Source organism: Alexandromys fortis, unplaced genomic scaffold (genome assembly GCF_014885135.2).
Source record: "Alexandromys fortis isolate MF-2015 unplaced genomic scaffold, M_Fortis_MF-2015_v1.1 scaffold_115, whole genome shotgun sequence".
Classification (NCBI taxonomy): Eukaryota; Metazoa; Chordata; class Mammalia; order Rodentia; family Cricetidae; genus Alexandromys; species Alexandromys fortis.
In genome coordinates this window covers 1,212,440-1,225,078 of record NW_026067989.1, presented here as the reverse complement: position 1 = coordinate 1,225,078, position 12,639 = coordinate 1,212,440, and the positions used below count along the sequence as shown (strand labels likewise).

Below are 12,639 nucleotides of genomic sequence, written 5' to 3'. Positions count from 1 at the left end.
CCATCAGATAAATACAAATTAAAACTGCTTTGAGGGCTGGAGAGATGACTCAGAGGTTAAGAGGTTAAGAGCACTGGCTGTTATAGCAGAGGGCCTGAGTTCAATTTCCAGCAACCACATGGTGACTCACAAGCATCTATAATGAGATCTGATGCCCTTTTTTGGAATTCAGGCATGCATGTAGATAGAACATTGTATATATAATAAATAAATAAAACTAAAAAAAATACTTCTTTGAGATGCCACCCCATTTCAGGCATAATGATATAACCAAGAAATCAAATTTACATTTTAAAGAACACCACCCCTTTCTGTTTGTTAATGGGATGTTTCTCATCTGGAGTTTCCTGGATACTTTCTCATGGTTGCACCTGGGGCATCCGCAAGTTATAGAACCCAGAATGCAAGCATGAAAGAGGGTGCTTCCTGTAACTGTTCTGGGGTAGAGGATATGAATGTACATGAGAAGGGTGGTGATCCAGTACCTATAAGTGGTTCGTCCCAGTTTTCACTGCTCATACTGTGACCAGGTTGGTTAAATCACCTACTGAAGTGATGGGTCCCGAATTGAACCTTGTGTCTTTTATTCTAATAGCATTCATTTTCTACCTTTACTTACAAACCAGAGAGGCTTTTAATTCTACGGCCTGTAGAAATTCTCTCCTAACCTGTCTCTAGGACCAACTCATTCATTCATTCATTTATGATTTCTTCATCATACCAGGAGCTCTGTTCCTACTGAGTGATTGCTCAGCAGGCTGCACTCATTGGGTTGTTGATGTGTAGGACCAGTCCTTATTCCTTCTGTTAACTTAGTAGTGCACTTGGAGTTAAATGGGGCATGGAATTTGCTTTGGCCAGTTCAATGATATTGTCTGGAAATGTTCAAAGCCAGTCTTATGCGATCATTCTTTCTCTAAGTTGAGTAGCGGGACTCAAAAACAGTGGCTACGTCAATAGCCTGGATGTCAGAGTGGATAAACACACAGAGCAAAGGTTAGAGCTAACCTCAGACAGATGTGTATCACGAGTAGTAAACAAACCTCTGCCGGTTAAGCCCCTAACACTGGGGTATTGTCATCACAGGCATAAAACAGCCCACAGGCGTTGGTTCTCTATTGGCCTAGTTTGCATTCTGTCATTGGAATGGAACTTTCTGACTGAAAGCAACTTGGGAGAAAGGTTATAGTCCACTCTGCATCTTGTATCTTGGCAGGAGGGACTCACCTTGCTCAATTATTAACTGAGTCGATGCACACACCACCATGTCTGGCTTATTAGTAGATAGTTTAAAAAAATACTTGCTGCATTGTATGAAACGGGAACAATGCTTTCTCTTCTGTTAGATTTCAGGGTTATATTTGTCTTCGATGGGGTTATTCTGTGGGGTAGATGGGATTGGTGTTGAGTCTAGAATGATGGGGTAATACACCCAAAACCTTGTCATAGTCTGAGTGAGCTGCCCGCTTCATTCCTTTGAAGTGTGCATGCTCTCCTGTGTGTGCATGTTTGGAGGCCAGGGCTCAACTCCAGGCGTCTTCCTCTCTCACTCTACACCTTAGTTTTTGAGACAGGGTCTCTCACTGAACCTGTGGGTCAGTGGTTCAGTAAGCTTGCTGGCTAGAGAGGCCCCCAGATCTGCTTGTTTGTCCCCCAACCCCAGCACTGAGGTTACATAGACTAATAACAGCACATTCTACTTTCACATGGTCACTGGGGGGACCTCAGGCAGGAGCCCTTTATTTACTGTGCCATCTCTCCAGACCCCCATTTAATTCCTGACTTTGGTTGTCTGTGATCCTGTAATTTGAGGATGTGAGTGAACTTGCTACAAAGGAGGCCTGTATGAGTCAGTTTGGCAGGGCTTCTGACATTGCTAACTCAGAAGGACACAAGGTGTCCAGATGGTGCTGCCTCAGCCAATCAAAAGACTTGCAGCTAGAAGAAGCATCCCACTGAGCTGGGGAGCCAGAGCATAGTGTCATTGCATGCCACTTACTTAGCTTGGGGTGGTTTGTGCTGTAGCAATGACTGATTAACACATGATGTCACAGGTCATGGGTGATTTACAGTACTTGTCACATGCGGGTTTTGCTCATGCAGGAAATCAATTCACCATGCTACTGGCAGTGTATGGGACACCCACAAAAATACCCACACACCCTCTTCCAGTTGAAAATTTATATGTCTTAGGAGGGAGGGACAGAAGAAGGGGGAGGGAAAGAGGGACAGCACCACACATACAGATTTTACATGGATTAGGTCCATACTGAATTATTATACAGGCTTCTTGAAGTGATGATAAACTCAACAAAGATCTAAGTGATCTTCTCTATTTTTAATAGATAGCTTTAATTTGTAGCATAATTATAGTTATGTGCAAATCATATGGTTGGTAATATATGGTATGGTTAATCCTTATTTTAGAAAAGAACAGTCCTTTTGATAATGTTTTTTTTAAAAATTGTGTGCAATATACGTGCACTGTACGTGGTTATACAAATGTAAGCATTAACAGGTGTATATGCTGTGGCCGGAGGAGGACATTAGGTGTCTTCCTCTATGGCCCTCTGCTTACTGTCCTGAGACAGAGTCTCTGACAGCACTTGATGTTTGTTGTTTCTCCATCAGTCTGTCTCCTGCTCCAATGCTGGAGTTATAGGCTTGTTCAACCACACCCAACTTTGCATTGGCCCTGAGGACTTGAACTTAGGTCCTCATGACTGTACAGCAGGTACTCCTCCCCACTGAACTATTTCCCCGGTCTCTGATAATAATCTTTAAATATTTCAATGGATATTTTTTTTCAGGGATATTTATATTCAGGGATATTCTTGTCAAATAGTTAATTATTTTCAACATCACATTTTACTTTAGAAGTTTCCAAAGCCTAGCTATCAAATTGTGTGAACATATATAATTTAAAGTACAACTGCTATTTCTATAATAAAAGTTAATGAGAGTTGGAGTGTTTATTAAATCCTTAGACTATAAGGATTTCTGTTATGTTCAGAGCACTTACTTACTATCAACTCTTTGGTGGAAAAAAAAAGGTTCAGAATTACTAGTCTTGCTTCCTAAGTCACTGTATGTGTCATAGTCTTCAGAAATACATACATAAAGGTATTAGTAAAAAAATTACTAGAAACACACCTCAACACTTATGTGATAGATCATTTTTTCTTCATGCACAGTTAGAAACCCCTTACCCAAGACAGTCTCTCCATGTTAAAATTACAATGGCTTAAATAACCCGAAAACAACAACAAACCAAACCGGTATTAATTAAGCTCCGTAATGAAAGCAGGAAGGGACCGGAGAAAGTGCCAGGCACGCTGCTGCAAGACTCATTAGAGTTTAGCAAGCTGGCCTTGGGTCACCTACACAGTGCCCAGGGGAACCAGTCAAAAGAGCATCATGCACCTCTTGTGCCCTGACCATCCATCCAGTCATGCAGCAACAGGCCTCAACAATGGTGGAACAAAGCGGTCCTCACCTGATGCCCCTTCCACCGGGGCGCTGTGTGGACGGCTAATCCGGGGCGCACAAAAGCGGCCGAGGCTCCCCATTGTTGGCCGCGCGCCCTGAGGGCACATCTGCTGACGGGCTCTGGAACGTCCCAGCGCTGCAAGCTCCGTGCTTATTTAGCGGGCGCAGAGCGGGCCGCGGCCTCCCGGGAGCCATGTACCAGCGCAGCTTCGTTTTCCAGGCCCACCAGGAGCGCTACGAGCACGCCCAGCCCGCGGGCCCTGCCGTCCTGCCTGGGGGAATTGCACCCGGCATGACGGCGCTGCAGGCTCTGGGCGAGCGCGTGGCCGCCCAGGTCCAGCGGGCCCGGGCGCTCCAGCAGCGCCATGCCGCCCTGAGGCGACAGCTCGATGCCTTCCAGCGCCTGAGCGAGCAGCCGGGGCCCGAGGACGCCCTCGCCCGCCACGTCGAGGCCAATCTGCAGCGCGTCCGCGACCTGGTGGCCGAGCGCGCTCGGCTGGAGAGGCAGGAGGCCGAGGCACAGCGAGAGCTCGACGAGTTTCGGAGCAAGTAAGAGGCACTGTCAGGGAAACCGAGGCCGGGCGTGGGGTGGTGGGTTGGTGGGGGCTGGTGGGGGTAGTGAGGGACAGGTGCAGACTCCCCTGCAGAGAGGGGCGTGCGGATGCATGGATCCTGAAGATACCCAACTTCCAATTCGATGGCACCTTCCGGTTCCCAGGGCATAGTTTCATTTGCTTTCAATGTGGTTTGGGATGTAGGTGTAATATGCTGCAAAACACACAGATTTTAATTGCGTAGTTCGAGTTTTCAGCGTTTACGTTGAGCCAACACCCAAATAAGCAAGGTGGTTTGCACCCTAGAGGTGCGGCGCCCCCCCCTCCAGTTTTGATTTTAATGCCAGCAGACATCGCTTCTGTTGGTTCTAGAATTTCAGAACGTGCGCTCTCACATGACCAATTTCTCTGACTTGGTAAAATTTTTTTCAATTTAATTTTCCTACAGGTATATATTGTACATTAACGGTATTCCTCCCTGTACCCTTCTCCCTTCCCTTTTCTCATCTCTCCCCCGTCTCATTTATCTCCCTTTCCCCTAACAATTTCATTTCTTACATCTCATATATGTGTCTATGATTTTATGTGACTATATAAAATCTAGGAACCACAAATGAGAACACATATTCGTCTTCTGAGACTAACTGGCTTAGTTGGCTCAATATGATTGTCTCCAGTTGCAATTGCGTCTTTATGGCTTTCTTCTTTATGGCCGAAATACACACACACACACACACACGCACACACACACACACACTCACACACACACGTCTGTCATCTATCTTCCTTTATCACGTTTTCTTCATTCACTCTTCTGTTGTTGGATACCTATGTTGGTTTCATAATTTAGCGTTTGTAACTAGAGCTTCGGTAACCATTGGTGCAGCACTAGGTTTTTGCTATGTCCCTTGCGTTGTAACCCTCACAGCCAGGTTCTTACTGGATTATTTTGCAGAGAGACTGAGGCTCAGAATGTAAAGGGATCTAGGGGGGCCAGATCCATGATTGGCTGTGCGGGACATGGAATTCACATCCATGCGTGCAATGCCTAATAGTCTTCATGGTGTCGTGGGTGACATCTGGGAATTATGTTTGCATGTGTGGTCTCTAGAGTCTGGATAGTCAGGGTGTGGTCCGAGGCCCAGCGGTAGCATCTGTGGCAGCATCAGCATCAGTGGGGAGATCACTGGAGCCTCTTGGGCCTGGGGGTCTCACAGCTCCTAAGTCAGAGCCAGTGTTTTCACAATAATAGTTTAAAGATGGTTTAGAAGGCTTGCTCTTGGGAACGCCTCCTCCCCTACAGATGGAATTAGGCATTGATACCACCTAGCGCTGTTAGGAAGAAAGAGAACAACTTATCGCCTTTCTAAGGTAGAGAAAGAGATGTGTCTTTTGAGTCAGCAGGCCACTCCAAGGACTTTCTCCAGGATCCGCTCTGGCTGGTATGAAATGGAGGGCCTGCACAGCTACCCGCTGCAGCTGCATCGTCATTAGAGGAAGCCTGAAACCAAGCTGGATGCTCGTCAGTTGGAGGCAGGATGTAGAGTTGAGCTTTGTCTATTCAGTGGAATACAATGCAGTGGTAAAAAGAGCAATGTGTTATTTTCATTAAAGTTTTTTAAACTGGGGAAGAAGAGAGAGGTGGGTTTTATTTTTTTTTACGCATAAGTTAAAAAAAAGCCCCCACCCATACTGATTGCTTGGAGGGGATGAGGAAGAATGAGCAGGGCAGGAGACTTCTTTCTCTTTTTATTGAAAATCGATTTTTTTTCATGTTCTATATTTTGATCATGGTCCTCCTCCCCCAATTCCTACCAGATCCTCTTCATTTTCCCGCTCACCCAAAACCATACATTTTCTTTCTTTTTCTCATTAGAAAACAAGCAGGTATCTAAAAATAATAAAATAAAATGAGATAAAAAACAGAAGCAAACTAAACAAGCCAACAAATGGGGAAAAATGTCAAAGAAAAGGTATAAATAACACAGAAGATGCTGAGATACACACATTTGTTTACACAGAAAACTCATTACCATATGGAAACCATAATGTATAAGCAAAATATCTGTAAAGTTTAAGAAGATCCCAGACAAAGTGTTATGACATTAAAAACCTTCAAAAATACTGATCTGGCGTTGTCCATCTGCAGGGCTGGGGCCCTGCCCCGAAGTGGGGTTCGTGTACAGCCAGTGAGACTCTGTTGGAGGAAACCGATTTCAGGAGGGAGACTTTTATTTTTACTGAAATAACTTTCAAATATATTTTAAATTTTAAGCCTGTGAGAAAATTATCCATCAAAAAGTTATATGAATTCTTGGGTATAGTAGCTTACATCTATGGTTCCAGCTATTGGGAAGCTGAGGCAGGAGGATTGCCATTAGTTCAAGGCCAACCTGAGCTACACAGTGAGTTCTAGACTAGTTTAGTCTACAGGGTAAGATCTGTTTTGTTTTTTTAAAAAACTTAAAGATAAATAATAAAATTTATATAAATTAACCTAAAATGCATATGCCTAGGCTCTCTTCTAGACTTCAAAGAGGCCAAGAGTTTTCTCTTTTGAGTCTGGGTCTCACTATGTTGTGCTGGCTGACCTGGAACTCTGTGTAGAGCAAACTGGTCTTGAATTCATAGAGATCTTACTGCCTCTGCTCACTGAGTTCTGGGATTGCAAGTATTTATCCGGATACTCAGCGAGATCTTTCATGTTTCATGGGCTCCGCTGGTCCCTCTAGCATCAGCTGGATTCTGGAGCCTTTGTTTTAGGGTAGGCGAAAGGTTTGCCCTAACATGTTCTTTTGTCACCTGCACTTGAGCGTATCTACCACAGCCTATTCAGTGATTCATTTCCCATCAGTCTCTCTGTTCCTGATTTTGAGCCACAGAAGCCAGTTTTCAAGACGAGAATCTCTTCTGGGGAAATAAGTCTCAAAAGAGCCTATGGTAGCAGGGCTTGAACAGAGACATCCTTGTCCTGGCTTAACACTCTGTCCAAAGCAGAGTCATGGAAAACCCATTATTGAATTCCTGTAGAATGTGACTCAGAGGTAGGCTTTCCTTCAGATGGTGCTGGTGGCCCAAGAAGTACAGGGAAGTATAAAACTGCAGGCTAGTCTTGGACTGAGGATGACCTTGGATTTTGGATCTGCCTGCCTCCACCTGCCTCGCGCTGGGAGCTTGTGCTTCACCACACCCAATTTTATTTGGGGCTGGTGATCAAATCTAGGGCTTTGTGTGCATTCTGGGCAATCTTTCTAAACAACTGAGCTATACCCCTAGTTTCCCCTTCTGGGTTTTGTAGGCTACGGAATGTCGTACTAAACTGCTAACTTCATTTGGGTGGGCCAAGTAAGCCCCCCTTTTGGCAAGGGTGGTAAAGTGTATATCTTAATCACTTGACATATATTGTTAGCTGGCATTAAATACATTCACAGTGTCGTGTAGCTCAGACACCCAAGGCAGCCTGATGGACTGGCAGGATGCCCTGGGTCCTCGGAATGCCATCATCTGCTGTGACTTGTACTGCTGCCATGAGGACCAGTCTATATCAGCTCAGGGTTTGAGGGGCGCCAGCGGATTTGGCAGACTATCACTCAGCTTGGCTTTTTTTTTTTTTTTTTTTAATCTGAGGCAGTGAAAATTATCTGGGGCTGGTGAGGGGGCAAAACTTAACTCCTGGGGCTCACAAAAAAGGGAAACACACACACAATCTCCAACATGTCAGGATCCCACCTAGGGTGCTGATGAATGGCAAGCCTCAGCAGGTCAGAGGAACTGGAGAGGAGATGCGGAGTAGGCGAACTCCTGGACAGATAAACAGGCACACAAGGACTTTTCTGAGGGTCGAGACAGGGTTTCTCTGTAGCTTTGGAGCCTGTCTTGGAACTAGCTCTTGTAGACCAGGCTGGCCTCGAACTCACAGAGATCCGCCTGCCTCTGCCTCCTGAGTGCTGGGATTAAAGGCGTTTGCCACCACTGCCCGGCAACCTTGAGTTATTTTTAAGGCATTGTTTCAGCTGTGATGCACACCGGAACCCGTGAACACATCTCTGAACATAAGAACTCGAGCTGACTTAGCTTCTGGAACTCAGTTGATTTTCTTAATCCTTAACCAAAGACACAGTCTATACAGCTCCTCAGTAGAAACTTGTGTGTTCCAGTTGTGTACCACTTTCTTGTTTCATTTTTCTTATCCTCTGCAGCCTCTGCCTTATCAGAGGCAGGGCCAACATTTTATCCTACCTTTACCTATGCTAATTTTCCCACTAAACTAATCTCGATCATAATCTCTTACTATATTTATTAAAGGCTCTCAAGCATCAGAATTCTATATAAGCTAACACTATTGTATAAAATTATTGCTTCAGTTAAATGGTACAGTTTAGGAGGAAGTCATCTCCATAACAATCCACAGGTAAAAGTGCCCAGTAAAACAGGATTTTCCATGAGATAATCATACTGCATTAAAGGCAGTGGAGATCTCCCCACACCCATTCACACCATGACAGATACCAGAGAAAAATGGCAGCAGTGAACATGTAAAGACACAGTGGTAACAAGAGAGACATTCTGAGGCCAAGGTTCTAGGGGCCTTGACTAGCCGAGATTCACCCATAGGAGCTTGCCTTCCTGGTGAACCAATTTCCTGAACCTAAACTGCCACCCCTTGCTCCTCTGACATGGTCACTGCAGACCTGAATGAGCAGAACTTCTGTGAGACCTCACCGGGCAACAACTATATTGAATTTTGCTGGTCTTCTGAATTCATCTTGTTTCCAAGCTGTATGGCCACCACGGAGCAGTTCTTCATGCTTTGAGGTTGATTTAAATATCTCATTGACTTATTCACTACCATTGCCCCATGGAGAAGTTTTAATATTTTCTGTTAGATAGTGGGATTTGAAAATCATTATAAAAAACTACACACACACACACACACACACACACACAAATGCATCCCATATATGCGTTTGCATTCTCAAGGTGAACTGGCAGCAGCCAAAGCCAGGTGAGAATCACACAGGAAGTGGGAAGCAGGAGCCTCGAGGCCCACAGCATGCTGGACGCTCTCCACCTGAAACATGGATAAGTTCACAGTCGTATTTTCAGTGCGTCAAAGATTAGAGAAAACAGCAAACAGCAAGAATCATAAAAACAAGGAAAAGTATCAGACTACAATGATAAATGCTGTCAATTATCCAAATTGCTGAAAACAAAACAACAATTTATATAAAAACTATATAATGAAACACAAAGTATGATTTTTACTTTTTGAGCTAACCGATATGAATTTGGGAATTCGTGTCATTAATTTTGTATAATGAAATCACTTATCTTTAATATATCTAGATGGATCTTTGTAGCACGAGAATTACCCACGAGACTGTGTTGCTGTGCTCATTACAAAACATGCTGTTAAACTGCACAGCCTCTTGGATGTTTCTAGCAGGAAAAAGCCAGGAGAAAATTAGATTTTTGTTAACAATGTTATTCTCAAAGATAATAACCCATTAAGAAAACAAGTTCTGGCTCCATTAGAGTCCCACAAAGGAAAAGGACTATACCTATGGCGTCTTGATATGAAATGTAAAACTAATTCAGAGATGCATAAAGAACAGCAAGCTGCTCAGCCCATTTGGAACTGGAATGCAATTTTGATTGGGTTTGGTTGTCTTCCTGGCCTTTTTAATTCTGAGAACACAGAGGTTACACATAGCACAGGGTTGTCAGTACCTGACTTTGACTCATGGGCCAAGATGTCCAGGCCATAGACAGTTGTGCTTTCTGGGGTGGGCATGGGATTAATTAGAAGTGGTTCCTGTGGTAAGTGACAGAAGCTGCAAAGTGACATTGGCCTACTTCATATCCGTTAGGATGGCTAACAAGGGACAAGTCTTTGCAAGGATGGGCTGCACTGGCCTCACTGAGAGGTAGGTGAAGGGGTGCAGCCACCATAGAGAACTCTCTCCAAAAGCTAGATGCAGTATTACCACGTGATACAGCATTTCTACTCAGAATCCTTCCAAAACACTTAGCCAGGCAGTGGTGGTGCACATCTTTAGTCCCAGCCCTCAGGAGACAGAGGCAGGCAGATCTCTGAGTTCGAGGCCAACCTGGTCTACAGAGTAAGTTCCAGGATAGTCAGGGCTACCAGAGAAATAAAACAAAACAAACAAAAGAAAAACACAAAACCAAATAAAAACTAAATAAAACAAAAAAACACAAAGATGGAAAAAACAAACAAGCAGACTTGAAAACTAGCACTGCCCACCCTACTCATAGCAGCAATTCACAATAGCTAAACTGCATAAGCACCGGGGTGCCGTTGTCTGAGGCGTGTCTCAGCAAATGCGGTATATACAGGACACAGAACAGCATTCGGCCTGAGAAAGCCAGGGAGTTCAGGCATATATCACAACATGAGGAAACCTTGAGGACTCAAGGCAGACACAAGAAGAAAAATACTGATTCTACATGAGGTACTTAGGGTAGGCAGATTCCCAGAGACGGAGTAGAATGTTGGTTGCTAAGGACTGGCGTGGGGATGGATGGGCATTAGTTTTAATGGGCAAAGCCTGGGGTGAGGGCAGATAGGGCATTAATATTTAATGGGCATAGCCTGGGGTGGGGGCAGATGAGGTGGTAGTATTTAATGGGCATAATGTTGCGAGGTGAAAGAGTTCTGGAGGTAGATGGTGCGGATTGCTGGGCAACACACAGAGAATACATTTAACGCCACTTATGCTTAAAAGTGGCAACGCTTCGCTGGGCATGGTGACTCGTACCTTTAGCCCCAATATTTGGGACTCAGAAGCAGGCAGATCTCTGAGTTCTAGGCCAGTTGGGGCTACATAGTGAGACCTTGTCTCAAACAAAACAAACAAGCAAACAAACAAAAACAAAACAAAACAAAACAAAAACAAAGAGAAAAGGTGAAGAGCATTCATTACTGCTCTTGAAGAGGCCAGTATTCAGTTCCTAGCATCCTCTTCAGGAGGCTCTCCACTTCCTCCAATCACTGCTTCCAACTCCAGCGCCAAAGGATCCAACTCCTCTTGTGACTCCCATGGGGACCTGTGCTCATGTGTCCCCTCACGTACACATAATTAAAAATAGAGGTAAAATCATTTAAACAAGCAGTTAATCTTACTCGTGTATATTTTACCACTCAAAACATAACACTAACTTATCCAAGATGGAAATTCTTTTCTCTCTTGGATAAAGTCTAGGCGTGCAGTTTACTGTGCTGCTCTATAGTACTTGAAATTCTGAAGGTTTTGTTTGAACTTCAAGATGGCAGCATCCACGTTTCAAACTGCAGGGCACATGAGGTGATGCTGACTTACTGTTGCCTACGTTACCTGGAAGGGCCCACACAGACCTATGCTTCCATCCTATTGGCTAAGACTCAGCTACAACCACTCCTGGATGAAGGGCTGGGAGGGCTGGGAAGTATTGCTTCCATCTAAGCAGCCTGGTGCTTGCTGAACACCAAGGGTTGGAACTCCTGGAAGAAGATATGAATGCATATTGGGGGCAGATTGCATAGAATGAGGGCCGGGGTCCATTGGGAAGAGCCCTTCCCTCTCTGACCATAATAATTTCTGGGATATTTGCCTATCATTTCTTAGAACTTTGGGAAGAAATGAAATAGGAGAGACTAGCGTATTCCTCGTGGCAGGTGAGCTGTTAACTGTTTTTTTTTTTAAAAATTATTTATTTATTTGTTTGTTTGTTACGTATACAATATTCTGTCTGTGTGTATGTCTGCAGGCCAGAAAAGGGCACCAGACCTCATCACAGATGGTCGTGAGCCACCATGTGGTTGCCGGGAATTGAACTCAGGACCTTTGGAAGAGCAGGCAGTACTCTTAACCACTGAGCCATCTCTCCAGCCCCTGTTAACTGTTTTGAACTGGGACTTCCTTGCTTAGCCAAGGTGGTGTGGTCATCAAACACATCAGAGTCATACTTTGAGTCCTACACCCCCTTCTATTAGTTTGGAATCGTTTAGAAACCCAATCAGTAGCTTATTTGAGAGAAGACCTCAAGGAGCATTGATTGGCCAGGGAGTTAGGAAGGGCGACAAGAGCGGAAGGCAGCCAGTATCATCAAGTGTGTCGTCAAGTAGGTGAGCACGATGGGCACCTACCGCGTGCATCAGTTATCCAAGCTAGCGGATTTACCTTACTAATTTATCTGACCTTTGTCAGAGGCTGAGGGCTGCTCCTCGTGGGTGCCGAGTCTTTGGCTCATTCATCCATTTGCTAGGCAGGAGTGGTGCTGTAAGGATAGGGGCATGGTGCTGGGCAGCTTCTAGCGAAGCTTCCTCCTCCTCCTCCTCCTCCTCCTCCTCCTCCTCCTCCTCCTCCTCCTTCTCCTTTTCCACATCCTCTTCTTCTATTCCTTCTCTAACCCATGTGTGTGCAGGCTGGGGGGTAAGCATATTTGTGTGAGGGTGTGTCTTGTACATGCACTAGAATGCCAGAGGATGGTATCCAGTGTCCTCCTCTATTATCCTCCCACTTATTCCTTCGAGGCAGGATCTCTCCCTGCATCTGAATCTTGAATTCTTTTCAGCGAGGCTGACAAGCACCAA

At 44.8% G+C, this 12,639-nt stretch overlaps 1 protein-coding gene across 3 annotated transcripts in view; it reads left to right on the top strand.

The window, feature by feature from the left end:
• Bfsp1 (beaded filament structural protein 1) overlaps positions 1-12,639 on the top strand; it is an 82,874-nt gene that overhangs the window by 44,269 nt on the left and 25,966 nt on the right. The window contains exon 2 of one of the 3 annotated variants that reach the window (XM_050159593.1): positions 3,710-4,038. The exons of 1 other annotated variant lie outside the window; for it this stretch is intronic. In XM_050159593.1, the coding sequence (XP_050015550.1) occupies positions 3,782-4,038 (257 nt within the window). In that variant the 5' untranslated portion in view covers positions 3,710-3,781. Of the gene's footprint in view, positions 1-3,501; positions 4,039-12,639 lie in introns of those variants that run through there. One more of the 3 variants, XM_050159592.1, reaches the window with a different exon arrangement.